Genomic DNA, 25,822 nt, shown 5'->3' with positions numbered 1-25,822 from the left:
GTTGATGTGAAGACGGGGAAGATTTGGGAGGAAGTCGTTTCCAACGAAGAAGGCCATCAGGATGAAGTCGTCAATGACCTTTTCCATGTCGAACGGAAACGGCATGGCGCCTTCGGATTTCAGTTCCTGGAACTCAAGCTCCAAGTATTCTCGAACGATGCAGAGATGCAGCAGATAGAAGTTCTGGTGCTCCAGCTCCTTCGACTTGTGCTTGGCCTGGCGGCCAAACGTCACCTCCTCGCGGAGGAGACAGAAGTGAGGGTCATGGCTCAACAATCCCAGCATGATGAGATCGGCATCAAGCCCGTACAAGCAATGGCGGACGTTGGGGCTGTAGTCGTGCTGAGCGCGAGCGTTCCGGATGTACTCCATGATCTTGTGCTCGCCTTCGCCGGGGACTTCGTGGCCGGAGAGTACAATCTCGGGTTGCTGCCAATCCCTGTCTTCGGACACCTTCTTGTTGATGAAGTACTTGAGCTGCAGCGACAACTTAGCCATGAACTCGGTCCCTGGGAAACACAAGCAAGTCAGCGTCCGCTATCCTGCGCAGTTCGGCGACCGGGGAGGGGGGGGGGAGGCGGACCCGGTGTGATGCAGTTGCTGTCAAACGGCTCCTCCTTGGGCAGCTCCTTGCCCTCCCTTATAGCTTTCTCGCGGGCCCTCTCCGCATCCAAGGCGGTGCGAAAACGCCGGGCGCGTTGCTGGTTCATTTTGGCGCGGGGGGCGACGCCATCGACGGCCATGAAGAACAGCTTCTTGGGCTTGATCTTGCCAAAAAGATGCTCGATGTAGTTGAAAATGGCTATGAACATCTCCTCCTCGCTGAGACGGAAGTGGACGTCGTCCGAGTCCTTGTGTGTGCAGTTGTGGATGATGCCATTCATATCCAGCTACAAGCGTCGGTTAGCTAACTGGAACTGTGACAGCGGAAAGCCAGGAGGCTTCCGGGAGGCTGGGAAGCTCGCGCACGTAAAGGCAGTCGAACTCGGGGATCCGGTTCTCGGCGATGAGTTGCGAGATGGCGGGATAGCGCTCCGAGAGCCATCTGAAGAACTTGGGCACACTGCGCAATCGGTCAGCTATCTAGGACGCATCGCGATCAGGCTTCAAACAGATACACACCCCATGTTGGCGATGGACGAAGTGGCGCTAACTCAGATCTGCGTGCCCGGGGTGTTCGCAGGAGGCGAAGCTTTGTACGCGAGTATGCTGCTAGCTCCTTACACTTCGACTGTGTATCACAGAGCGACAGCAGAAAGTGGCGACACCGACTGGTGACGGAGAAAATAGGTAGACGATCGGGTTGCCGGCGCTGAATAAAAATGGCCGGACTTTTTCGACAGAGGCGAAAGAAAGGAAACAGAACCAGAACACTTGCTGAAGGACCCGCAGGGTGCCAACACGGTGCGCCGCCCAAGGTCTATAGAAAAACCAATTTCGTGAGAACCGTAAGATCCGTGACCGGTATGAGGAGCGGCGGAAGACGAGGAGGCCGGAACGGGGAACCGGGGCACCAGAGAAACGGGAGACGATGGTGTTTTCTCTTTCCAGGCTTTGGCCGAAGCTTTGTTCAGGGCCACTGAGAGCCTCACCCCCGATGACTGACTGGCCGATGGCCCACTTTTCAGCGTAGCCTGCCCGGACCCACAGCGCTCCCGCCCCACATGCCCCAGCTCTCGAGGCCCACGACCCTGCAGGTATTCAGCTAAGCTGCTTCCGGAAAGGCATGTTCGTGGCTGAGGCGGCTGGAGCCCCACAAGTGGCAGGCAGGCTGAATTCATTCTGCTAACGTGAAGTTACCGTTAAACTTGTGTAACACGTTACTGCCCGTTAGTTAACAGTTCAAAACGCGTCTGTCGCGCGCGGTCACACGAATCACGATTCTCACTCATCAGTTCAAGCGACACACGGCCATTTGCGAGCGTTTGAAGGCCACAACCCTTCAATTCCAAAGCGCATAATTCTACTGCTTCCACTAGTGATTCGTAACCACGCTCTGCTCCGGCAAAAACTGCGTCGCCCTCCAAAATGGCTTCAGGCTCGGCCGACGTTGTGGACGACGTCGACGGTATTCCCATCCCTCTCTCACCTTTGCGGAACGGAAACCACCAGATCTAACTCTGTATGCAGTCGGCATGGATGACCAGGATGATGCCGTCATGGAGCAGAGGCTCATCAATGAAGGTGTGTCTCCTCCTGCGATCAGGGTGGGCCGCTCGCTGATCTCTCGCAGAGTACAAGACGTGGAAGAAGAACAGCCCGTTCCTCTACGACATGATCTTAAGGTAAGCGGCTGGTGGAGGAGGCGTCGTTTGGGCGATTCGGCTGACCTCAGCAAGTACGGCGCTGGAGTGGCCGACCCTGACGACGCAGTGGTTTCCCGATGTCAAGGACGTCAAGGACAGAAACTACACGGTGCACAGACTGCTCATCGGCACCCACACTGCTGAGGGCAAACCCAACCATCTTCAGATTGCCGAGCTCGAGATTCCGAAATTCGTCCAACCTAACCCCCGCGACTACGACGAGGAGCGGGGCGAGATTGGCGGCTACGGCGCCAAGGGGTCGTCCGGGGAGCCGCCTGTCATCAAGTTCAACATCACCCAGAAGATTGACCACCCGGGCGAGGTCAACAAGGCGCGGTATCAGCCTCAGAACCCCGACATCATCGCCACCCTCGCTGTTGACGGCAAGGTCTTGATCTTTGACCGCACTAAACACAGTCTGACACCCACGGGCACGCCGAACCCCCAGATCGAGTTGGTCGGCCACAAGGCGGAAGGTTTCGGCCTGGCATGGAATCCGCACGAGGAGGGCTGTCTTGCGTCCGGCAGCGAGGACAACACCATGATGCTCTGGTATGTATCGAGACCGAAACTCAACGGTCCGGACTTCCGACTGGGCTCTAACTCTCCGGCGTAGGGATCTGAAGACAATACAGGGCTCGGGCAAGACGCTGAAGCCGTGGCGCAAGTATACGCACCACAGCCACATCGTCAACGACGTGCAATACCACCCTCTGGTCAAACACTGGATTGGCACCGTGTCCGACGACCTGACACTCGCCATCATCGATGTGCGCAACCCGACTACCACGAAAGCGGCTGTCGTCGCCCGCGATGGGCACAGCGACGCAATCAACGCGCTGTCGTTCAACCCGCGGCACGAGATCCTCATCGCCACGGCATCGGCCGACAAGACAATCGGCATCTGGGACATGCGCAACCTCAAGCAGAAGATCCACACGCTTGAGGGCCACAACGATGCCGTCACGTCGCTCGCGTGGCACCCTACCGAGACCAGCATCTTGGGTAGCGGAGGCTACGATAGGCGGGTTCTCTTCTGGGATGTCAGCCGTATTGGCGACGAGCAGCTGCCGGAGGACGAGGAGGACGGCCCGCCGGAGCTGCTCTTCATGCATGGCGGGCACACCAACCACCTTGCCGACTTCAGCTGGAACCTCAACGACCCCTGGCTTGTGTGCAGCGCGGCCGAGGACAATCTCCTCCAGATCTGGAAGGTAGCAGACGCGATCGTCAACCCGGCTGACTTCGACCTGCCGATGAACGAAATGGACGCGTCCAATTAGAAAGGGGATGGTAGGAAGTTGAAGGTGCGGCTGGCAGCGACGACCGGCGCGCTTTCACCGCCGTCGACTCGTTCAACGTCGGCGGTCGATTCGCAGCCAAATGTCCATTCGGAAGCACCGGCCATTTTGGAGGGTTCAAAAACAGACACCTGGGACGAGCTCGAATGCCCTTCAACCGAAGGGGCGGCCACTCAACTGTCCTACGTAACAACCAGGCGGGCTTGGGCCGAACAAGTGGAGGGGATGCACCGGGATCGCGAATGAGGAATTGACGAAGTGGGAAAGCTACAAAAGGCCGATTTTGCCAACAGTCTGGGAGGAAACAATGCTACAGATCAGGACCAGGATTAGGATCAGGATCAGAGGTCTGGCAGCCGCTTGATCGATCGAGCGATCAAACAGAATTGGTTGCTGCGGCGACCTCGTCAGTGTCTTCTTCTCTGCTCTCCCAAGTGAAATCCAGTCCGTGACACGGTCCGCAAGATTCACAAGCACTGACTGCACAGGATAATACCGGCAACGACTAGTAGGGGTGCTCAGCAATACGCAGGCTTCAGCTGGACCCCAACCAGGCAAAAGGCCTCGAGTTCTGGTTTTTTGGTTTCGTCCCCGGGATTGTTGGTGGTCACATCGTGAATGCGTTTTGTTTCAGTGGGTGGATCGATTTTTAGCATTGTGCGTTGGGCAGTTGCTATTGTGACTGCTATTGTTGTTGATCTCACAATAGGAGAGCGGCAACAATAACGTAGCCGCCATCACCGGCAGCAACACCAGGCGCGCTCCATGCCGTGAGATAAGTACCTAGCCATCAGCGGTGGCCGCACATGGATTCTTCCACACTTTTTTTTCACATCGAGACCGTTGGTCGGCGATTGAGCACACATCCTAATCACAACACATCCCATCACAGGCCTGTTTCTTCCCACGGCCCAGAGAGCAACGGCGAAGCGTGCCTACTCATTTCACTCGTCAAAACTCCCTTCTCCAACCCCTTCGTCGCATCTTTTGCCACATCATCGCTTGTCATCGACCAACAACATGTCGGCTCCTCTGGGCAACGGCGGTGGCCGCGATCCGCTGCAGAATCTCACCCCCCAGCGCCGACTGGCCCTCGCGCAAGCTGCCCGCGCCAATGCCACCCGCGAAGAGATTGAAGCGCGAGGCATCAGGCCCGATGTCCAGCAAATCCTCCATCACATGAACCGGACGCCGTCCCATTCGTTCAAGCGGGCCAGGCTCAGCGACTCGGGAGTCCGCAAGATCTACGACGACAACGAAACTGACGATACAAGTGGCGATGACGACGATGATGACGATGAGCTCGCGCGCGCTGAGCGCGAAGAGAGAGAGGAAGACGAGTTTGAGGAGCAGTGGCAGGCCATGCTTGCCCAAGAGGGGCTGCAGGATGTCAACATGTTCGTCGTCGCCGAGTTCCGCCAGATCGCCCGCCAGCGCATCCGCATGCTCAAGCAGGGCACTGCCGAGTGGCGTGCCGCCGCGAGTCGCCCTCCGAGGAAACCGCGCTTCGACCTGGTCGCCTCGCTGTGCACTTGCACCGAACTGATCGTTGAGGTGTGCAAGCACATGCGGCCCGTCGACATCGTCCGCCTCTACAGCATCAGCAGGGACTTTAAGCACACCATCAACAAGCACATGCGTAGCAGCATCTTTGCCTGGGCGAATTACATGGCGCCCACGGCCAGCCGCATCTTCTCGAGCCCGATCTATGGCCGCTGGTTCATCCCGGACCCCGCCGAGCAGCTCGTGACGCGCGCCGACGTGGAACTGGGCCAGCCACGGCGCGGCCAGGCTAATCTGGCCGAATTTGGCCCTGTGAATGACGTCGAGGGCGAGGTCCGCATGATTCCCGGCCTGCTCTGGCTGCAGATGGTGGTCAACCGCGAGATCCGCGTCCGCGACATCATCGCGTCGCTGGCCCGACGGGGTCACCGCCTGCCCGAGGGGGCGCGTGTGACGCTCACGAAGCTCTGGCTGATCATGGACGCCGCCACGTCTGAGGCGCGCATGACCCTGCTCAAGGACCAGGACTTCTTCTCCAACGAGGACCTGTACATCGCCCAATTGTTCATGGTCAAGCTCGTGCTCGCCTTCAACGACCCCGTCTTCGGCCCGCAGTCGAGCATGCTGATGCGCCTGATGATGGGCCAGCGCGGCCTGTCGCCGCTCTGGGCAATGCTGCGCGGGAAGAAGTACCGCACGCGTGCAGAGATCCGCCAGCTCAAGCTTCGCTACGACGTCGGGCCGGACCAGGTCCGCGCCTTCAACGGGATGGCGCTCCACGGAGTCCAGGTTTACGAGTTGGGCACTATGCACTTCGAGGGATGGGGCGCCGGTCCGGACCACCTGATGCGCCCTGACGAGCTGATCCCGCTCGAGGCCGTCCGCCGCCAGCTCGACCTCGACAGCTGCCTCGAGGAGATGATGATCTTCGGCCACGTCGACTTCACCACCGGCAACAGCCTGGTGCCGAGCCTCGACGAGATGTACATGAGCGACGACGACCTGCCGCCAGCGCAGAAGGACTGGAAGCCGCTCAAGCACGAGCTCATCCACTCCGGCTGTGGCAACGTGCCCTTCGAGCCCGGCATGTGGCAGCCCAAGCACGCGCGCAAGGCCCGCTGGGCGACGCTCAGCGACGAGGAGAAGGCCATGATCCTGGAGGCGGAGCAGGAGGAGATGGACGAGTTCAAGGAGATCGACGAGGGCGCGCAGCTGCGGGCCGATATTGCCTGGGCCAAGCTGGCCAACCTGACGACGAAGGCCATGAACGCGCGGAAACTCAAGAGCAAGTTCAAGCTCGCCGAGCCGTCCCCAGACGACATGCAAGAGCACCTCGCGCAGTTCGACAAGCCGCAAAAGCTCCGCCTCGCCAGCTACCACAGAAACGTGGACAGCGACGATGACTCCGACGCCATGGACGTCGACCAGCCGGCCTCAGCCTTCAACGGTACCACCACCCTCCCGCTCCGCCCGCTCCACCCAGCCCCCCCTCTCGACCCGGACGACCTCTCCACAATCCCCGACGAAGAGCTCGTCCTCGAGCCCATCCCGCCGGCGGAACTACGACGCCTCCTGCCCCGGAACCCCGACGAGTCCTCCGACGAGTCGGACTACGAAGACGAAGACGACGAGGACGACTACGACTACAACTACAACTACGACCTCCCGGCGCAAGGCCAACTGCCCGAGCAGCAGCAGCCCCAACAACCCGAACAACAACAACAACAGCAAGATCTGCAGGCAGAAGACGGCGACGACGAAACAACCTCTGACGACGATGATTACGACGACGGTGACGACGATGACGAAGACGTCCTCCCCAACCCGCCCATCTACGACTTCGACCCGGTCGACCCGTCGCAGCTGCTGTACCCGACGCCGGCGACGACGGCGGTGCTGTCGGAGGGCGGCACGGACGAGATGCTGCTTGCGCAGGCGGACATGGTCTATTCCGATGACGACGACGAGGATGATGATGATGGTGAGGGTGACAGCGCGGATGATGATTACGAGGGAGACGGGGAGGAGGCGGACGGCGATGTGGTGATGGGAGAGGAGAACCGGGAGAATCGCGCGGAGCAGATGATGATGGCCGGGATGGGAGCCGGGTTTGACGTTGACTGGGATCGCTTCCTGAGTCACCCTGCCGAGTACGCTGCTGCGTTGCAGGAGGCGGCTCTGGCAGCGGCGCGGGCAGAGGCGCTGGAGGGTGGCGGTGATGGGCATGGTGATGGGACGGGGGGGCAGAATGATGACCCGCAGCAAGAGGCGGAGGAGGTCAACATTAACACGCTTGTGGACGGTCTGCACGGCGGTCAGCATGATGATGATGATGCGGACGATGTTCAGGACCATCAGGTCCAGCAGCCTGGTCACGGCAACGGCAATGTTGAGGACACGATTGACTGGGAGAAGTACATCGCCGACGAGGACATTGGGGAGGATCCGCGGACGAAGATGCTGAGGGATTGGTACCGGCCGTGGTAGCGCGGGGACGATTCGACGGCCAGCTGGCGTTGCTACAACCCGCTGAAGAGCCGGCATTGAGACCAAGGTGCCGTCACCTTCTCAGCATTGGGTCGGGGAACGGTTATTTTCCTCGCGGGTATGTTGTTTCTCGTCTTTTGAGGGGTTCCTGCTTAGTCCCGCTCACTCATCTTTGGTGGGCGGTCGGGCGTGAGGGAGTTGTGGGGGAGTTGTTGACGCATTTCTTTCTCGATCTGGGTGCTGGTGCCCTCCAGTTACAGTTGCTCTCGGATCTTTTGCTGAAGGTCCACAGTTGAAGAAGGGTTGACACAGCGGCTGGGATGAGTTCGTCGGTTTCGAGTACTCTCCCCGAGGTAGCCGGTTGTCGTCTAAGTAGATGATCCAACCTTCATACGACCTGTCTCTCTCATGAGCGACTCCCCGTGACGTGTCGATCATCCACGATCATCCACATGAACAGAGAGAATGGCCGGTCGGGCAACGGACCGAGGAAATTACTTGGAGAGCTCCCTATGGAGGCTACTAGAAGCATTGTTGCCGCCGCTACACCTCCCCCTACCACCTGTAGGATATTATCAACACATGCCGGCTTGAAGCCTCCATCCACGAGGAGCAAGGAAAGAAAGAAAAGAAAGAAGGCGCCTCCCGAGCCACGCAACCGCTCAAGAACCCAAGACCCGCCGTAGCCACGACCGCCGTGTCCCTGCCCTCTCGCCCAATGGTCTACTACAATCCCAGATTGCGCTTCGCTCCGCCCAGCCCAGACGTGCCGTAGAACGCAAGAGAAAACGGACTAATGCACCCTCAAACCACAGGCGCCTGGATCCCGCGCAATTTGTGACAGAGACTGGGCCGTTCGTTGGTGGCGAGAATATATGTGCGAGATCAGCTGGAGCGTATCGAGAAACCGAATCGGAGAATAAAATCCTTCTTGGCACAAATTCAGTGTAGACACATCAAGGAGAAAGGAAAGCAGAGAGGGAAAAGAAATGACAACCTCCCTTCCGGCCAGCCCGAAACCAACACGCCTTCCGCCCTGATGGTGAGCTTTACTCCCGCCGCCGCCGCCGCCGCCCTTGCAGCAAACTTTTAATCCGCGAAAAGAATAAGACGGCAATCTGGAGCAAATTGGATAGATATCTGGACGGGTGGATGAGCGCAAGGAAAAACGAAGAGAGGAAAAGAAAACAACAAGATTTGAAGAATCAGCCAACAGATAAAGAGGACAAGATTAACACACAGGACCGAGGCCGAGGCGTTCCGGTTTGCCTGAGCCGTCGTCCACGAGCACCAAAGGCCTGCTTATAACCCCCGAACACTCCCTCGCTATGCACGCCTCTTTCCCGCGCCTCCCGACCACTTTTCCCGCGCGCCACACCTCCGATAGATTCCCAAACCTGCCCAACCCATGCCTTGACTCAACCGATTTTGTCCATTTGCTGCGAGTATCGAAGTCGACGATTTTTGGAAACAACCGTATGCGTGTGTGTGAGTGTGTGCGCGCGCCGCCGTGTCCCAGGCGATCCGAAGGATATAGAACATTCCCCGTTTCCCCCTCTTCCGCCGCCGCCGCTTTGTGGCCCCTATTGCCGAAAGAAAGCAGAGAGCCGCAACAATGTGGTGTCGGTCCGAAGGAAAACTCCGCCCTGAGGGTTCCCTGTAAGAATGGCCATCCATCTTCTCGTTTTGTCTTTCCAGCCTTTTGTAATTTTTGACCCCGCCCAAGCCATCCGTCGCCGCCGCTCTCTCGCCCGCGTTAACCTGGTAGATAGTGACCGGCCGCGATGCCCTCTCCCAAAAGCCCCATTACCTGCACCTTGTGTGTTGTAGGAAAAAGAAATCAGAGGAAATTGTGCAGCGAAGATGTATGTCGAGGCTGAGGTGACCGATTGCTCGCTCCCAAAACCTGCCGCCGAGGAAAGCAACAAGTGGAAGGCGGGGACGAAATAGCCCGGCGGCTTCGAGGAAACGAGCCATAGTCTGACATCCCGTAATAACCGAGTATTTGCTGGTTTGGTGCTTATGCGGGCGACTTGTTCTGTGGCGCCCCGCCATTGTTCTGACGAGCATCCTGGTTACTGACGGAGAGGCCACCGATCCCTGAGGAGAGGAAGGCGAATGGGTCGTTCTCGTTCTGCGAGTAGAAGTTGTTACCAGGACCGGCGGATGCAGGGCCGTTGCCTGCCGATTGGAAAGCCACCTCGGCGGCACGGCTGTCGAAGGGACCAGCAGAGTGGGAGCCTGGCGCGGGTCCAAAGTGAGTGTTCAGCGGAGGGTAGGGCGCGGCACCGCCGCCTAGGCCGGACGGGAGAGCGTAGGTGCTCGGGGGACCGCCAAAGTGCTGGCCATATCCGGCGCCAGAGCCGAAGCCGCCGGCAGCGGAGCCGAAGGGGCCAGGGCCAGGGTTGCCACCCATGGAGCCTTGCCCCATGGCGTACGACGAAGGGGCGTCCATGGGAGAGGGATAGCCAGAGTCAGCAACCACAGCAGCGCCGGCACGGCTGGCACCGCACCGAAGGCAGCAGACGTTCTTGGCGAAGTTGTGGTAGCCGCAGACTTCGTTGCCGCACTTCCAATCGCCAGCACGGAAAGGCACCACTCCGGAGCCGCCCATGCGACCGTGGCCGCCGCCGTGACCATGGTGAGCCATGTGGGGAGGCGGAGCCATCATAGCCGGGGGAGGATAGCCGTAGCCATAGCCCAACTCGCCTGCAGGCCCGGCGGTGATGGCCGGGAACGAGCAGCGGAAGCACGCGGTGCGGCGCTGGAAGTTGGAAAAGCCGCAGGAGGGGCACGTCCAGTCGCCGGGCCGGGGCCGGTTCTTGCTCGGCGGGAAGGGGGTGAGAATCTCAGCAGCTCGGTCCAGCACACGGCTGGACGACGGAGACACCTCGATCGCCTTTTCGTTCAAAGCACGCCCGTTCATGCACAAACTTTCGGCAGCCTGGTTCCGGTTAGCGGGCGGGGTTGTACCGGCGAGTGCTTTGCACTCTATGTAAAGAGAGCGACGAGCGGGTTTGGGTTTGGGGTTGGGCGGTTGGGGGGAGGGATTGTGTAGGATCGAGTTACCTCTTCATGAGAAGAAAAGACGGCGAAGCCGGTGCCGGTCGGCTTATGCTGTTCCGGCGTGCGCAGGGTCCAGAAGGCGATGGGGCGGCCGCCGAACTGGGTAAACCAGCTTTCGAGTTCCGACTGGGTGGTGTCATGGGGCAGGCCGGACATGTGGAGGACCTTGCTGCGCTCGGACAGGAAGGCGCGAACATCGGCACGGGCATCCATCGGGCGGGTGAGCACGTCGGGATGCTCATGCGGCGGCTGCGACTTTCGGATCAGGCCACGGAGGACACGGGCCAAGGTCACGGCTTCCTCCATAGCCCGGCGGGGCGACGCCGGAGCCAAGGCCTGCAGGTGGAAGGGGAGGTTGTGCTTGATGGGAGCGCTGGACTGGACGGCCTCCACTTCCAGCGCGGCACAGATATTCGCCAAGGACGACGGCCCGAACGGCAGCGACTCGGGGTGGTGTTGTTGCCACCGCTGGTACTCAGTGCGGAGCTCGAAGGCCCGGGAATGTTGCAAATAGGGAGGCAGCACAACGGACTTGTCGCGAGCCTCGCGGGGGAGCTGGACGCGCAGGTCCCATGCCTCCAAGGTGACGAAGACAAAGTCGAGGTTCGGCGTCGTCAGGTGCTCGGAGGCGAAGGCATCGAAGCGGTTGATCGCATCCCTGAAGGTACCGGCGTTCCGGACATGCTCCCAGGTGAGGGTGGTCAAGCTCGCTGGCGCGGATTGGTCAGCAACCATGGAAGCGATGTGTGATAGCACCGCTGCAACGGATTGGCCATCGGGGAGCCGTCGGCCTCGGCCGGGACGGGGACGGGGACGGCAACGGGGACGGGCGACGACTCACTGCAAAGCGGCGTGATGGGGGTGTTGACGGGCTTGACGAGCACGCTCTCGCGGTGAAGCTGCAGCAGACACGAGCTGGTGAGCAACGGGGCGGCGCCTTAGAATTTTCAGGGGTCGGCTTAGCCCACCTCGTCCAGCGTGTTCGCGTCCAGCAGGATCCAGCCCAGCTCGATGACCTCGGCCGAGTCCTTGGTCACATAGACGCCATGCTCGTCGCAGGTCGTGGCGACGTGGATCACGACGTACCGGTCGACCTTGAATGCCGGGTTCTGCTGCGTAGCCATGGCTGCTGCGGTCGGGGCAGCGTCGAGGCTAGAGGGGGGAGGAAGGGGGTGCGGTGCGCACGCGCTCGAGGAATTGGGGGAAGGAGGAGGATGCCGCTATCCGAAGAAGTGGCCTGGCAAAAGGGAGCAAGCTCCGTTAGCTCAATGGACCTGGACCCGTCACGGTGCTGTCGGATGCGGCACAAACCTTTTTGTCGCCCGGTGGACGTCCGCAGCGTTTCAGCAGCGGGTTTTCGGGAAAATGTAGCAGCAGGCAGGCTGCGAAAGCGCCGCAGGTTTACCGAGTCCACTCACCCTATCAAGCTAAACTAGCCAAGGGAATTGCGGAGCTGAGCACGGATTTGACTCGTTTGGGTGATCCAAGCTTTCATTCCTGCTGCAGCAGCAAAGAAGCGCAGGCGAATAAGATTGCAGCACCTTCATCCACAGCCCGGACTCGTCCTCTCTTTCTCGAAGCCTGGGAGAGGGGGTACTTGGAGCAGGACACCAGCAGGAGCAGCGAGGGAGGAAAGCAGCGAAGGGCGGAGTTGGGGGTGGAAAGGGGAGAGGAAATGTGAGCTCGGAACTGTGCAAAAAAAGGCAAAAGAGGCCAGGAGCTAATCGCCAGCCTGAGTTCAGTTGACTGCAATAGTTAACAGCCCACGCAACCTGGAAGGTAAGGTAACTTATTGAGCTCTCTCGTCTTGTGTACCTTCCAGGTTAATTACCTCCCTTCCTCTTGTTAACCGGACACAACCCAACAAATGGAACGCCCGCCAATCTTCTTCGAACTCCACGCACGGGAAATCAAAACGCAGACCATGCCTGCTTCATTTGCTAGGATACCAAAGTTACCATCTCGGTTGCTTTGAGCTTCAACGAAAGTGTGGAACTACCGGGGATACTTTGCTGGCCGTCAACCTCGTCAACCTCGCGCCAGGCGGTAGACGTTAAAGAGGTCCCGCCAAGACTAATTTCGGCCAATTGTCGGCAATGTTTTTACAGCGTCAGTACCCCGCCAAGACCGCCAAGGGGTTTGCACTATCGCCAAGGGTTAGTTCGCCGGGGGTACGGGGGGCGGCGCCAGCCCCCCGCTGGTTAGGGTTCGGGTTAATGGTTAGGATTCGGGTTAAGGCTAGGGTGCGGGTTAACCTTGTTTTCTTTTTTTTTCGATTTGGTTGAGGTTTCGCGAAGTTGTTGCGACGAGTCTTTGCAATTCTTCGTTGTTGATGTTGCTCTAAGTCGTCGCGGCCCCGCTTACCCCGTGGCGATTGTAAATACTTGTAAGCGGCAGTCTCCGAAATTAGTCTTGGCGGGACCTCTTTAACGACGACCCGCCAGGCTGAGCCGGGTGGAACCGGCTTTCACTTGCGCCATGTTCTCATTGGCATCAGTTTGATATCGGTTCCAGCGTCCGTCCGTGGCGGTGCAAATGAAAGGTGACGAAGACTAATAAAACGGCAGGCCGAAGATCCCGTGGGACGATGCTCGTCAGGGGCACTGCCGTCGACCCATGGCCCTTGGGCCGATCTTGCCGTGGCGCCGTTGCCTGCCCCTTGATCTTGTGTAATGTTCGTGGTAGTTACTGGAGTTAGGAGACTCTGCACGGAGTAGGCGGAGCACCATATCCCTTGGAACGACCAGCCTAACGCCGGAACATGCATCCGGAATTTGCGTGCTTGGGATTGGCTTGCTGAGGAGCCCATCAACTCTTGCAAGTCGTCTCAGCCTCGCCCCGTGGCGGTTGCACAGCGCCTCACGCGAACTTGGCGCTGGGAGCTGAAAACCTGGAGCTGCTGCTCGAGTGGGTGGAGAGAGAGGGAGTTCCCGTAAATGGGCAAATCTCTCCCAGCCATTGCTGGTGGGGTTGCGTAGTATAAGTCATCTTTCTGTTTACACTACGTTCTGTTTTCCCCTTGCTTTATTTGACCGTTGGAGTTTTCCGTTCTTGCCGTTTTTCCTTGCCCTCTCTAGCCCTGTCTTCTCTGAAGAGACTGCACACCCCATCCCATTACCTCCACATTGTTCATTGCGGAGCTCCCTGTGCAAGAAGAAATGTCGCCAGGGAGTGGACCAGACAGTCGAGCTACAATTGAACTTACACGAGAGATAGTAACTGTGTCCGACAGTACGACACTGAACTCTCACTGAGGAGACGTGAGCCTGTCCCAACTTGAATTAAGATTCCCCACCACATTAAGCTCGGCGGCCCACGCGGTTGCTCGTTATTGAGCCCCTTAATGGTGCGGGTGACACCACGATGAGGCTTGAGGCGTTGGCGTCCATTCCTGCATCGGTTGCTTCTTGGTGTCCTACTTGTACTGTGGAGGTAGATCAAGCGCTTCCATGCTGTGTTTGGCGCTCGCCATCCGTGTCATTCACAACTTACGCAGCGTCGATAGCGAGAAACACCACTCACTAGGTACCTGCTACGCAGGCGCCTGCTCATCAAGTTGCCACCGCAACCAAGCCCACTTTTCGAAGCCAGCCATCAACGCCATTTGCGTCTTCCTCCTGAGCCACGTTATAATGGGTACGCTGTTCCGCACAGTATCAGTAAACACTACAACCTCGGAGAAACCTGGAAAGGAAGGGTCACTCAAGGGCCCATTCAGGGTCTAATTGGCTCGTGCACCCACGAACGACGTCATCGGATCAACCCGTCTCTCTTTGACCAGTACTGCTCGCAATGAACGCTGCCTCGAGATTAGAATGGGCTTCTGAACGAAGAAAAGACATCGAAGGATCACCTTGCCTTCAATGGGACTGGCTTTTGGGATATTAGCATTTACACACGTACAACAATCGAGATGGACGGCGTGGTCGGAATCCTGGTGGCCATCCTCTGCGTGATATGTAAGTGCCCTTTGCTGTCCTCATCTGAGGATCGGAGAAGAGCTGTTCGGTAACATGGTGTCTGTCCAACCAACAGTCCCTCCCCTAGGTGTCGTCATCATCGCCGGCTGCGGCGCCGACCTGCTCATCAACGTCCTTCTCACTATCTGGCTGTACGAATAAAGTCAAGTTCTTTCGACACTCGATTGTGGGTGAACAAGTTGAGAGGTGAGCTAACCAACCGGTTTACAACCAGATGGGTCCCTGGCCTGATCCACGCCTTCTACCTCCTCTTTGTGTACTTCGACCGGCGCGAGAAATACAAGATGGGGCATCCCCCGCTTCAGCGCGCACCGTTTGTGTTCAGCAACAAGATCCAGTCGGGAGGCATGACCTACGGGCGATTTTGAGATGGATCAGCCGCATCCCGCCTCTAGACTGCGACGTTCATGGTTTTCGGGAGAGCAGCCGGGTCGACGACACAACTTGTTTCGAGATCTTTGGGTGGCAACGAGCGATCTGCTAGTCGCTAGTGGGACGGCCTTGCTCGTGGTGGACGGGACCTTGCCGGCGTCGGAGAATCAAATTGTATCATGTAGGTCGAGGCGGCCAAGATTACCCCCTGGCAGAGAGTCACAAGTTATATCCCAAGACGTTCACGAAGAAAAGATATAATGCATGTGTTGGGGCACAGGTCCCTAGCTTCGCTTCCTTCATGAGCCTCGAGGATGCAAAAGCAGGCTCCTGTTTCACTGTGTCAGAGTGACACGGGCGGTAGAAAACGAGCATGCGAGATCCAAGGCTGGCTGAGATGCGACTCTTGGGAAGCGGGCGAGGTTTTGCTGGTTCTGGAAAAAAGTGCCTCGAATTCCGAAGCTGAGTGGTTGGGGAGAAAGCTGAGTGGAGTGGGGCCAAACGTTCAACTCCTCCATGCAGCCCCGCTTTGCTTGGGTCGATCACCCCCTGCTGACCCCTGCAAGTGGCCTGCCGCCAGACCTTTGAACGACAGCCACGACTCCGTGCAGAAGTCGAGCTGCTGCTGTCCAATGGCGGCCACCTCAGCGTCCGGGCACTCACCGGCCGAGCAACCAGTCACGATGGCTCGCAGCAAATAGAGACAGCAAATCCAAAGCAGAGATTGTGCACCCGCCAATCTCACGATTGCGCTGCGTATGCCGATTACTTTATCTTTCTACCCCTCAATCGAGCCGAATCGAACCGGTCCAGTCAGTTCGTCCGTCCTGGCTCCGTCCAGACAAACAGTATATACCTGGGAGGGGCAAGAAGGCGCGGCAACGCACGCAGCTGTGAAGCAGTTGCACCGAGTGTGGAACATGGGACCGGCAGGTTTCCCGTAACCCATAAGCGGACGCCCACGTCAACGCCTTGACATCAGACGCCGCCCGGCTCGCGACACGCAGAAGCTTCCCATGCCGCCCATGCCCTGGGCTGCTGCTCCTGTTCTTGCCGCCGCCCTGCTACCGTTCTCGTGCCGTCGTCCGCTCCCGCGAACACGTCGCCGCCGTCCATTGAGCCATTGGCCTGCTGGAGCTTGACGCTACTGCCCGTCATCCGAGTCCCACGGGTCGCCGCCGTTCCCCGGACCGTCTGCTCCTACTTGTTGCTTGTTGCTTGGTCCCCGCTGCGCTTACTGCTGCTGCTGCTGACAACCCCCCCCATTGCTGCGACGACACGACGCGCCTGCATGGTGCGACACCTATCGGTGCTGCTCGTCTAATGCCGATGCATTGAGCTTGCGCCGCTTGCCATATATATCTACATCCAGTAATGATGGCCTCCGACGGGTCTGCCGCAGTCGGTGCTGCCGACATTGCCAGCGCAGAGGCCGCCTCTCCGTGTCCGCCTGGAGAGCGAGAGGACCGGTCGCCACCCCCTGGTCCCGCTCTGCATCTCCATATCCAGGGGCCGTCTCCCTCCTCCTCTTCCAACCCTCTCGCATCTTCCACTCCTGGGCTGCCTCATGAGAGTCCAACCCACCAGAGGCAGGCGCCCTTCCCTCTCTCGCTCCCGTCCATCCTCTTCCAGCTCAGCAAGGCACCGTCAGCCGCGATTGTCCCGTCCACTGCCGAGGGCAGGCCGGTCCCGCTGGCCGATGCCGCCGACTCCCGTCGCACATCTGCCTTGCAGAAGCTGAACAGCAAGTACCCGTCGGTAGTCCGCCGCCACGGCTACGCCCCCGAGGCCTCTGGCGCCCAGAGCAGCACCTACTCCCAGCCCGTCATTGTACGCACTTACAGCGGGCCCTCGCCCTCCCAAGGTTCTCGCGGGTCGCGCTCGCGAAACTACAGACCGCCGAGCAGCAGCCGAGGCGTTTCCAGGCGCGTGCCGCTGCCCTCATCTTCGGCACCAGGCGGTCGCGCCGTCGGCCCCGGCCAACCCATCCAGCCTACAGTGACCGACGTAGGGGTGGGTACTACCAGCAGTATCAGCGCCGAGCCCCGCGAGGGGGATGACTACGGAGTCAGCATGCCTCCCCCCTACAAGCCCGAGAAAGCCCCCGGCAGCAGCAGCAGCAAGCTGTCTCTGCCATGGCCATGGAAGACGTCGAGCCAGGCGCCGGAAGAGCCTAAGCTGCCACCACTGGAGGCCTTTTCGTTCAAGAGCTTCATGGCTGATCTGCAGACTCCCGGAGGCGAGAACGATATTGGAGCAGACCTGGACCGCATTGCCGAGATATGTGCCCGCTCACGGTATTCCCTGAGCAACCAGTACGAGGTTCACGTCGCACCCCATGGCTCGGGTGCTTTGTTCGCATCAGGTATCGGACCCTCGCCCTCCTCAGCGCCGCGGAGGAAGGGCCACAGCCACAGTCGGAGCCGCAGCTACGGACAGAGTTCTGGCGGCCCGACGCTGCAAGCCATTACCTCTGACGATGAGAACTCGGCCCAGTCCCACCCCAGGAGAAGGAACGGCAACCGGCGGAGGAGTGCCGCGTACGGCACCCTCGAGACCATCATGTCCTCGAGCCGATCCTCGGAGGAGGACAAGACGAAAAAGAAGTCAGCTGCCGAGCTAGTCGGGGAGGTTCGGGGAAGGGCAGCCAAGAAAGCATGGGCTACAAACAACCCAAGCGAGTCAGGGTCAGGTTCCGGGTCAGGAACAGCGTCGGCATCGGCGTCTGCGTCAGCATCGACCGGAAACGGCGGCAACGTAGACGCCCAAGCGGGGCAACCGCCCACCGCGGACGGCAGCAGGTTGGCTGGAAAGAAGCCGGCCTCATTCGCCACCGCCATCATGGACAATGGCTGCTCTTCCGCGAACACCAACACTTCCTCTTCCTCACGCTTGAAGCCCGCCGCTGCCACCGCTACGAGCAGCTCCACGTCTCCAGCAGCCACCTCAGCCCTGCACAGCGAACCGGCCCAGCCCCAAACCTCGCCCAGCCACCTCGGCGTACGAACGGCCCCAAGCGCCCCGACCCAGCCTCACGCCCCCGACGGCGAAGATGGTCACCCTCCCAGGGGCCCTGTCGCAGGCAGCGCCGGCCTACCCCAGCAGCGCGCGTCTCCCGCCCCTGCGGGAATTGCCGACGCCCTCGGCTCGTGGGCCGCTTGGATACCCTGGCGCACGCCCGCCCAGGTCCCCGGTGATCACCGTCACCATCATAACCACCACCAGCAGCAGTACCAACAAGAAGAACAACAAGGGCAGTCCTCGCGACAGACACAGGCTGGAGGCTCGACGGCGCCGGCGCCGGCAGTGAGCAACGCAGAGGGCAGCTTGAGACAGCTGCTTCGGAGTGCTGCTGCTGCGGGGGATGCGCCGGGGAAGAGGAGCCGCGCGGGAGGGGCGGGTGGTTAGCTCGGCGGGTTGTTCATCGCGGCTGAGGGGCCTTTTCGAATGGGGCTTTGCTGAGTTTGTGATTTGATGCCGGATGGGATGAACGCCGGAGCTGGTGGATGGACCAGAAATTGGAGAGGGTAGGCGGGATCAGACTGTGCTGGACTCGTCTGGGATCCTGAAGGGCTGGGGACGCAGGGTTTTAGGTTCGACCGGTAAAGGAGAGGGAAGGGGAGTTGTATAAGTACGGAGGTAGACTGGACCTGCTTGGAACAGAAGTCACAGGCTGAGGTTGGTTTCTCATAGGATGGGAAAGGATTAACTTCGCTCGCTAGGCCGAGGGACATGTATGACAATTGTTTGTGCTAAGATGTTGGCTAGTGAAAGATGAGATGTCGAGGATCTCTGCCGAAATGGAACATAAGCGAGTGATCAAGTCCGGAGAACTTGAGAAGGAAGTAAGCGTCCAGATTGCCTTGGGATCTGAGATTCGAGGTGATACAAAACGGCAGGGCCCATTTGACACCGCTGCCACAAACGTAGCTACCTAATGCACAAAGGGTCATCAGATAATGTAAAGTACGGAATACAGATAATGGTATGTAAGAGGATTGACCTTGCAAAGTGATACTTGACAAGATGCAGGACAAGAGAAAACCGATCAACTGATGAGATCAGGCTGTGTGTCCTTACATGGGGAGTACGCAGCTTCAAGGCTTGCAGGGGTTCTTCCAGCACCAGAAAACCTCGTTAATTAGGTAAGCACCTGTTATTCCAGGAATACTGCATAATCCGTATTCAGCATAACATCGGTCTCGGTTCTCACGGTACCTAACTTCCAGGTTCCCTCTTATCCGGCTCATTCATTTATCATGGATGTTATTGGAGCATGGATGTTATCGGAGGTTAACTTCATAGCAACACACCCTATTTGTCGGTTGGGATCCATCAATCAGAAGGCCGAGCCGAGCGTATCACAGTGAAGCGCAGGCACAGCCGCACATCCTTGTCAGGGGCATGCTACCGGGTACCTCGCCTGAATCCGCGTACACATTATACGGATTACTTGAGCTAGCCACCCACGACACATCCGCCTTCGAGCCATCTGGCGGCCGAGCGGCTTGCTGCCCTTCCGTCCTTCCAGGCAAGAAACATGTCACCGGGGCGCCGTACGGGCATTCGAAACTGGAACCCACAATGTCCTCGTCGAAGGACCGGAGTTCGCCCGAGCCCCGGTCAGATGCGCGCTGGGCAAAGCACGAGGGATTGCTAGAACCTGATGATGTCGAGGCGCTCAGTCTCAACCGCTCCGGCCACGCCGACAACAAACCAACCAATGTCGGCATGCGCTCCGACGTGGCCGGCCTCATGTCCTGGGCGCTGTCCCCGATCCTCCGCTTCATCTGCTACCCGCCGCCCGGGTCCCTGCGGCTGAGACGGACGGCCTGGCTGGACGGCGTGCGCGGCGTCGCAGCGCTGGCCGTGTACATCTTCCACGCCATGGGCTGCTGGGCGCCCATCGTGCCCGCCTGGCACGCCGACGAGAAGCAGACCAGCGTCCTGCAGCTGCCGCTCGTCCGGACCGTCTTCGTCGCCGGCGGCGGCGCCGTGTCCGTCTTCTTCGTCCTCTCGGGCTACGTGCTCACCCACCGCTGCCTCCGCCTGATCCGCGCCGGGTCGCCGCGCGCCGTCTACCCGGCCGTGGCCTCGTCCATGTTCCGCCGCGGCTTCAGGCTGTACCTCCCGCCCGTGCTGCTGACCTTCTGCGAGATGCTGCTGACGCGCCTCGGCTACGCGCCGCCGCTGAACTTCTCTTTCACTCCCGAGCCGACCTTCCTGGCCCAGCTCTGGGACTGGCTGGTCGAGACGAACCGGCTGGTGAACCCGCTCTACAACTTCGGCCGCGCGATCCGCGGCTTCGTCACCCATCCGAAATACGACCCCGTCATCTGGACCATCCCGGTCGAGTTCTACGGCTCCATGGTGTGCTACGCCCTCTTATTCACCCTCGCCCGCGTGTCGAGCAACCGCCTGCGAATGGGCTTCGTCGCGCTGGTCAGCCTCCTCGGCATGGCCCTAGGCTGCTGGAACATCTTCTGCTTCGCCGCCGGCATGCTCATCGCCGACCTCAACCTAGGCCAGGACGAAGCCGACGCCAGCACCACCGCACTCCCCACCACCAGCACCACCACCCCGTCCTCTACTACCACCACCACCACCACCCAGACAACCAAACACCCCTTCTTCTGGACCACCACCTTCCTCATAGCCTTCTACCTAGCCGGCTTCCCGACGCTGGTCTTCCCCGAGGCACGCACGAACCCAATGCCAGGCTTCGAGACCCTGCGCGCCCTCATCCCGACCAGCACCAGCACCACCACCGGCGGCGCGGCCGCGATGGAAGACCCGGCGCGCTTCTGGTGGTCGGTGGGCGGGGCGCTGCTGCTGCTGTCGGCGTCGCAGCTGCCGCGGCTGCGCGCCGCCTTCGAGACGCGCGCGTGCCAGTACCTGGCGCGCATCGCCTTCGCGCTGTACCTGGTGCACGAGCTGTGCGTCGTGCTGTTCGGGCTGGCGCTGCAGGGCCTGCTGCTGCGGCTGGCCGGCTTTGGCGCCGGGGCAAGCCAGCAGGAGCAGGGGCAGGAGCAGGAGAGAGGCGGCGGGGGCGTGACGTACTGGGCCGTGTGCGTGGTCTGGTTTGGGCTGTTTACGGTGCCTGTCTTCGCGCTGGCCGCGCAGGTGGAGAGGTGGGTGGACGCGCCGAGCGTCAGGTTTGCGAAGTGGCTGGAGGAGAGGTGTCTGGAGATGTGGAAGGGTTTGCGTTGAACTACTGGAGGTATAATTATGTGATAGTATATATGGCATTAACTTGTTTACCGAGCATTCGCGTGCACCATGAAGATTCCTAGGTTCGATCCCACGCTCTTTTGAAAGGAACTCATTTCCATGTCCGATCACGTCAACGGTTCACGGCTTACACACTCAAAAGAGGGCCGCGGCGGGTGTCATCATAGGATAGGCAGTCGTACATTCGTTGCATTTTACATTCCGTATACTCCGTCTAACCTCCCGGCCACCCCCTCCTCATTTGTTGTAAGCCGAGCTGTCTCCTCTCGGGTATAATGATACCCGCTCCCCTCTGAGTAGTATATACACAGCGCGGTCCTACCCATTCCCGGAGGCTCGATTTCGCGCGGATCCAGAATCCTGAACGGGCACTAACCTCCCGGACGCCGCGTCCAGCTCCAGATCGCGGCTGCTACCCGTCTGGCCAGATCTCTCCGCCTTGCCGTTAGCCTCGATATGGGGCCTCTTCGCCTCTCGCTGTGCATCGGAGCCCTCATTCGGCCGCTTCCGCTCTCTGTCACGAGAGCTGGAGCTTTCCGGGCCGTCTTCCTTCGGCCCGGACTGCTGGTGCTGGTGCTGGGCGGCGCGCGCCCGCTCCTTTTCCCTCTTCTCCTTCTCGCGCCGGAGAGCCTTCGACTCGAGTTCGTGCCACTCGCCGCCAATGTCTTTGAGCCTGCAATTATCCCCGAGTTAGCATCAGGTAACGCGTTCCAAAGAGGGAATGCGCCACTCACTCAACCGCCTGCCGCGGGGCGGGCTCCTCCGTGGTGAAGTACGGGTGCTTCAGGACCTCGGCGGCGCTTGGGCGTTTGTCTGGGTCATACCGGAACATGGAGGAAAGCAGGTCAAAGGCGGCAGGAGTAAGCAGTCCCTTGTACTTCTCTTCAAAGACGCTTGGTTTGCGGTAGGTAGGCCTGAGGAGCGGGAACCAGGGCATCTCGACCATGTTTGGCCAGTCTTTTCTGCTGGGGGTCCCGAGAACCGCATGGATCTTTTCCAGCTGGTTGATTTCGCTGCCGTCCCCGGGGAAGATGGCGCGCGTCGTGAAGATCTCCACCATGACGCAGGCGGCGCTCCAGATATCTACGGCCGGACCGTACTGCGTCTCTCCCAGTAGCAACTCGGGCGAGCGGTACCAAATGGTGATCACACGGTTGGTGTAATCAAGCTGGTGATGCTTCGCGTAGAAGCGAGCTAAGCCGAAGTCAGCGAGCTTGAGGATGCCCTCGTTGCTGACCAGTATGTTGGCAGCCTTGATATCCCGATGTAATACGCCGCGCGTGTGGAGATAGTCGAGCCCCTCAAAGAGCTGCTGGGCAAGATGCTTCTTATGCCCAGGGTGCAAGGTAAAGGTCGGGTGGTTGAGGAGGCCCGTCAGATCGTGCGACAGGTACTCGAACACCATGAAGCAGTCGTTGGCTTCGACCATGACCTCCTGCAGCTGGACGACATTCTTGTGGCTGAGCGAGCGCAGCAGCTTGATTTCCCGCACAGCCGTCACCGGGAAGCCGTCTTTCTCGCCCTCCATCCGGATCTTCTTAAGAGCCACCAACTTCTTTGTGTATACGTTCAGCCCTTTGAAAACCTTGCCGTATGTGCCCGAGCCCACGACGGATTCGTTGCCCGGCTTCCTGAAGAACACAGACTTGGAGGCCGCAAAATCCGGAGGGAGGGTGGGCTTCTCCTTGAGCCGCCTCACGATCTTCTTCACTTTCCGTGTCTTCGGCGTCGGCTCTGGCTGCCTGCTGGTCTCGAGCGGTCTGCGGTCGCCGGGGCCGCTTGGCACGCCGGGACGCGGTCGGGCTGACGCTGGTTCCGTGGGCGCATTCTTGGGGAAGCCGCCCCGGTCTCGCTCTGGCCTCGTTGGCGGCGCTTTCTGCGCCGGCTTGCTCGGCGGCTCTCGAGCCGCTGGAGCAGCGTTGAATTTGGACGATATCTCTGGTCTCGGTGCCGCCACGGCCGGCCTCGCCGCGTTTTTCATGCTAAAGCTGAACTTATTGGGCGTCGCGGATTGCGGGCCGGTGGGAGGCGGCCGGCTTGGAGGCGGCATCTTTTCCTCTTTCGGCTGGTCTTCCTTGCTCGTGTCCTCGACTTGCAACTCCTTAGAGGGCCTGAAAGGGTTGTCACTCTCTGCCGCCGAGAGCTCGCCCTTCTCCGATGGAGGCCCGGCGTGGCTGCTTGGAGACTGATGGGAAGCAGCGTGAGACGGCTCCGAGTCCTCAGCCTGCCCAGCTTGGCCTCGAGCGTTGTTGCTTGGGGTGTGCCACTGCGTACTCTTAAAACCACCTCGGACGCCCCCTCGGGCAGGGAACGGGCTGCCGCGGAATGAGCCGCCTCGGTGGCCACCACGGTACGGCCCTGTTGGGTATTGGGAGGAAGGTCCAGTCGGCGGGTAAGGAGGAGAGTGCGCCGGCCCCGAGTGATACTGGCCTTGGGGCCCTGTGGGAGGCCCATAATTGTTATGAGCATACGAGGGCGAGAATTGGCTGCTATGCTGTCAGCTCACTGCACGTTCTCTGAAGGAGCAAAGGACAAAGGGTGAGGCTAACGAACCCTTGAGGGGAAAATTGTGGTTGGTTGTTCCAGCCCCGTCCACTGCCTCCAAATGGCGACTGAACTGCTGGGGAACCGTGAAATGAAGACACGGGCGTCCCATGGCCCGGAGACTGGCCGTAGCCGCGGGCATCATATTGCCCTTTCGGATAGCCAGACTGCAGTTGTTGAGGATTGAACCCCCCACGGAAGCCGCCTCTGGCCGCCATGTTCACTTCAACACTGTTCGCACCGGAGGCGGGGTCGGATTGCTTAGATGACCGTGGCCTGTCGCGGGCCCTTCCTTTTTTGGTCGGTTTAGGGGGTCGGCCTCCTCGCGGGAAATCGGACGGAACCGGTTTGTGAGACGCACGGAATGACCCTTGGTCGGAGCTTGGTCTCCGGCGCGACCCGGTATCAGATGCGGTTGGCGGCCTGCTATCCCCTGCAAGAGGGCTGCGAGGGCGTGATCTGGATCGACGTCGGGAATCGCGGGGGCGAGGAGACCGGGGCCGACGTTTCGGAGATGCGCTCCTATCGCGGGCTAGGACTTCGGGCTGCGGCCGCGGGGGAGGGCTGCCACGGGGCGACGGGGATCTACGCCGGCGGGGCGGACTGGGAGACGTGGCGTGGGCCGGCCGTCTGCTGGGCTTTGAACGCCGGTCACGGGATTCAGGGGAACGGGCGCGGTGCAGGTGGGGGGACAAGGCACGATCAACCCTCGGCTGCAGAGATTTCGGCGGCACACCCCTCTCTAGTGGTGCTGGGCTCGCGTCGTGTCGAGACTTTTTCGGTGGCGACTGCCCGCCAAAGGACGGTCTAGGGCTGCGTCGACGCTTGCTTGGGGCTGGCGATCGCGATGAGAGGCGAGCGGCACGATGCTCGATGCTTTCGTGGGCCTCTTTTCGGAGGCTTGGGGAGCCAGGATTTTCAGCTCGGCGACCGGGAGAGACGCGAGGCTCGCGGCGATGAGCAGGGTCACGGGAACGAGAACGGTCACGGCGACGGCGTGGGGAGCGATGCGACCAGTGCGGCAGACGGCCGCTGTGGCGCTCGGTGCTGCGGCTCCGGTCGCGACGGCGATGCTGGGGCGCAGGAAGCGGTGGTTCGACAGACCGGCCGCGGGGATGAGCCGGGGGCGGAGGAGGAGCGTTCGAAGAGCGGTGCTTCCTGGCCCGGTTCCGGTCCCGGTCCCGCTCTCGCCCTCGCTCGCGATCTCGGGTGGATTCTGACGACCGATTCACAGCAACAGCGGCAGGCGAGATGGATCTTCGTGAAGAAGTCATGCCGAGGTCATTTCCGTCCTGGCGGCGGTGCTGGCTGTCTCGGTGGCTGCCGCTGCCATTCGGTGTTGCAGGACGGTCCCGGCGTCGATGGCGTGCAGAGTCGTCCATCGCTCCAACTCTGAGTTTTAGTTGGTCAAGGCGGCCCAGTTTGACCGGGGGGAGCGCGACCCCGATACATGCAGACGCCCTGGCCAGCCCGCCGCCACAGGTGCGTCTTAGCGCTGTCAAGGGCGGGGCAGCTAGGTGCTGGACGTCCACCGTTGAATCTCCGCCCACCTTGGATAGAGAAAAAGATCTTAGGTCAGAAAACACCACCCAAAACCTGGCGGCCAGAAAAATAGTGCTGCGGGCGAAAAGAACTGCGAGAGCTTCCGACGCAACGGCTTGCTCGCTGGTTTTCCCCGCTGGATCTGGCTGCGCGGTATTGATCGGTGCTGCGCAACAGCCTGCATGGACAAACCCCCAGCCTGGAGTCGGATCCAGCAAGCAAGACTCGACGGGTGTCCGAGGCACCTGTTCTTTTGATGCAAGTCGCTGAGCCAGGTTCGGGTGATGTTCGACACTGGCCGCTGTTGCCGTGCCTGGAGGTGGGGATCAAGTATTTGCCATGCACCCGCGAACCCGGGAAGGGTGCGCAGCCGGCTTGACAATGTCCCAATCCCACCAAGCAGTTGTCCGGTATAGGTGCCGTCTCCAGGCAAGCAACAACCCGGCGAAAGGCTGGGTTGCGTGCAGTCCCAGCTTTGTGCACGCTCGGT

At 60.1% G+C, this 25,822-nt stretch overlaps 8 protein-coding genes across 8 annotated transcripts; 5 read left to right on the top strand and 3 right to left on the bottom strand.

Annotated features, from left to right (window-relative positions):
• Nucleotides 1-527: 527 nt before the first annotated feature.
• Nucleotides 528-890, bottom strand: THITE_40223 (uncharacterized protein; the record flags this gene model as incomplete). Its single annotated transcript, XM_003649153.1, has 1 exon — nucleotides 528-890. A coding segment is annotated over one exon (363 nt), but the record flags the coding sequence as incomplete, so codon positions are not given.
• Nucleotides 891-2,135: 1,245 nt separating this feature from the next.
• THITE_41253 (subunit C of CAF1 complex-like protein) lies at nucleotides 2,136-3,589 on the top strand (the record flags this gene model as incomplete). Its single annotated transcript, XM_003649152.1, has 4 exons — nucleotides 2,136-2,184; nucleotides 2,234-2,285; nucleotides 2,340-2,858; nucleotides 2,923-3,589. 4 exons carry the CDS (start codon nucleotides 2,136-2,138, stop codon nucleotides 3,587-3,589), a joined length of 1,287 nt encoding a protein of 428 aa, XP_003649200.1.
• Nucleotides 3,590-4,627: 1,038 nt separating this feature from the next.
• On the top strand, nucleotides 4,628-7,597 carry THITE_41471 (uncharacterized protein; the record flags this gene model as incomplete). The annotated part of the gene is made up of 2 exons (XM_003649151.1): nucleotides 4,628-6,178; nucleotides 7,046-7,597. 2 exons carry the CDS (start codon nucleotides 4,628-4,630, stop codon nucleotides 7,595-7,597), a joined length of 2,103 nt encoding a protein of 700 aa, XP_003649199.1.
• A 1,867-nt stretch (nucleotides 7,598-9,464) lies between these two features.
• Nucleotides 9,465-11,971, bottom strand: THITE_2107592 (uncharacterized protein). The gene is made up of 4 exons (XM_003649150.1): nucleotides 11,632-11,971; nucleotides 11,505-11,562; nucleotides 10,667-11,373; nucleotides 9,465-10,541 (listed from the first exon to the last, which is right to left on the bottom strand). The coding sequence occupies exons 1-4, from the start codon at nucleotides 11,785-11,787 to the stop codon at nucleotides 9,618-9,620; spliced, it is 1,845 nt and encodes a 614-aa protein (XP_003649198.1). The 5' UTR covers nucleotides 11,788-11,971; the 3' UTR covers nucleotides 9,465-9,617.
• A 2,572-nt stretch (nucleotides 11,972-14,543) lies between these two features.
• THITE_2107590 (uncharacterized protein) lies at nucleotides 14,544-15,181 on the top strand. The gene is made up of 3 exons (XM_003649149.1): nucleotides 14,544-14,622; nucleotides 14,699-14,774; nucleotides 14,858-15,181. The coding sequence occupies exons 1-3, from the start codon at nucleotides 14,577-14,579 to the stop codon at nucleotides 15,009-15,011; spliced, it is 276 nt and encodes a 91-aa protein (XP_003649197.1). The 5' UTR covers nucleotides 14,544-14,576; the 3' UTR covers nucleotides 15,012-15,181.
• Nucleotides 15,182-16,281: 1,100 nt separating this feature from the next.
• Nucleotides 16,282-18,609, top strand: THITE_2107588 (uncharacterized protein). Its single transcript, XM_003649148.1, has one exon. It carries the CDS (start codon nucleotides 16,390-16,392, stop codon nucleotides 18,421-18,423), a length of 2,034 nt encoding a protein of 677 aa, XP_003649196.1. The 5' UTR covers nucleotides 16,282-16,389; the 3' UTR covers nucleotides 18,424-18,609.
• An 810-nt stretch (nucleotides 18,610-19,419) lies between these two features.
• On the top strand, nucleotides 19,420-21,225 carry THITE_2084370 (uncharacterized protein; the record flags this gene model as incomplete). Its single annotated transcript, XM_003649147.1, has 1 exon — nucleotides 19,420-21,225. One exon carries the CDS (start codon nucleotides 19,420-19,422, stop codon nucleotides 21,223-21,225), a length of 1,806 nt encoding a protein of 601 aa, XP_003649195.1.
• A 181-nt stretch (nucleotides 21,226-21,406) lies between these two features.
• On the bottom strand, nucleotides 21,407-25,266 carry THITE_2107586 (uncharacterized protein). The gene is made up of 4 exons (XM_003649146.1): nucleotides 24,864-25,266; nucleotides 23,800-24,800; nucleotides 21,981-23,732; nucleotides 21,407-21,919 (listed from the first exon to the last, which is right to left on the bottom strand). Exons 2-4 carry the CDS (start codon nucleotides 24,006-24,008, stop codon nucleotides 21,565-21,567), a joined length of 2,316 nt encoding a protein of 771 aa, XP_003649194.1. The 5' UTR covers nucleotides 24,009-24,800; nucleotides 24,864-25,266; the 3' UTR covers nucleotides 21,407-21,564.
• Between the last annotated feature and the right edge of the window lie 556 nt (nucleotides 25,267-25,822).

The sequence above is a fragment of the Thermothielavioides terrestris genome, chromosome 1 (assembly GCF_000226115.1).
Source record: "Thermothielavioides terrestris NRRL 8126 chromosome 1, complete sequence".
NCBI classification, from domain to species: Eukaryota; Fungi; Ascomycota; class Sordariomycetes; order Sordariales; family Chaetomiaceae; genus Thermothielavioides; species Thermothielavioides terrestris.
This window is presented reverse-complemented; position numbering and strand designations above follow the sequence as displayed.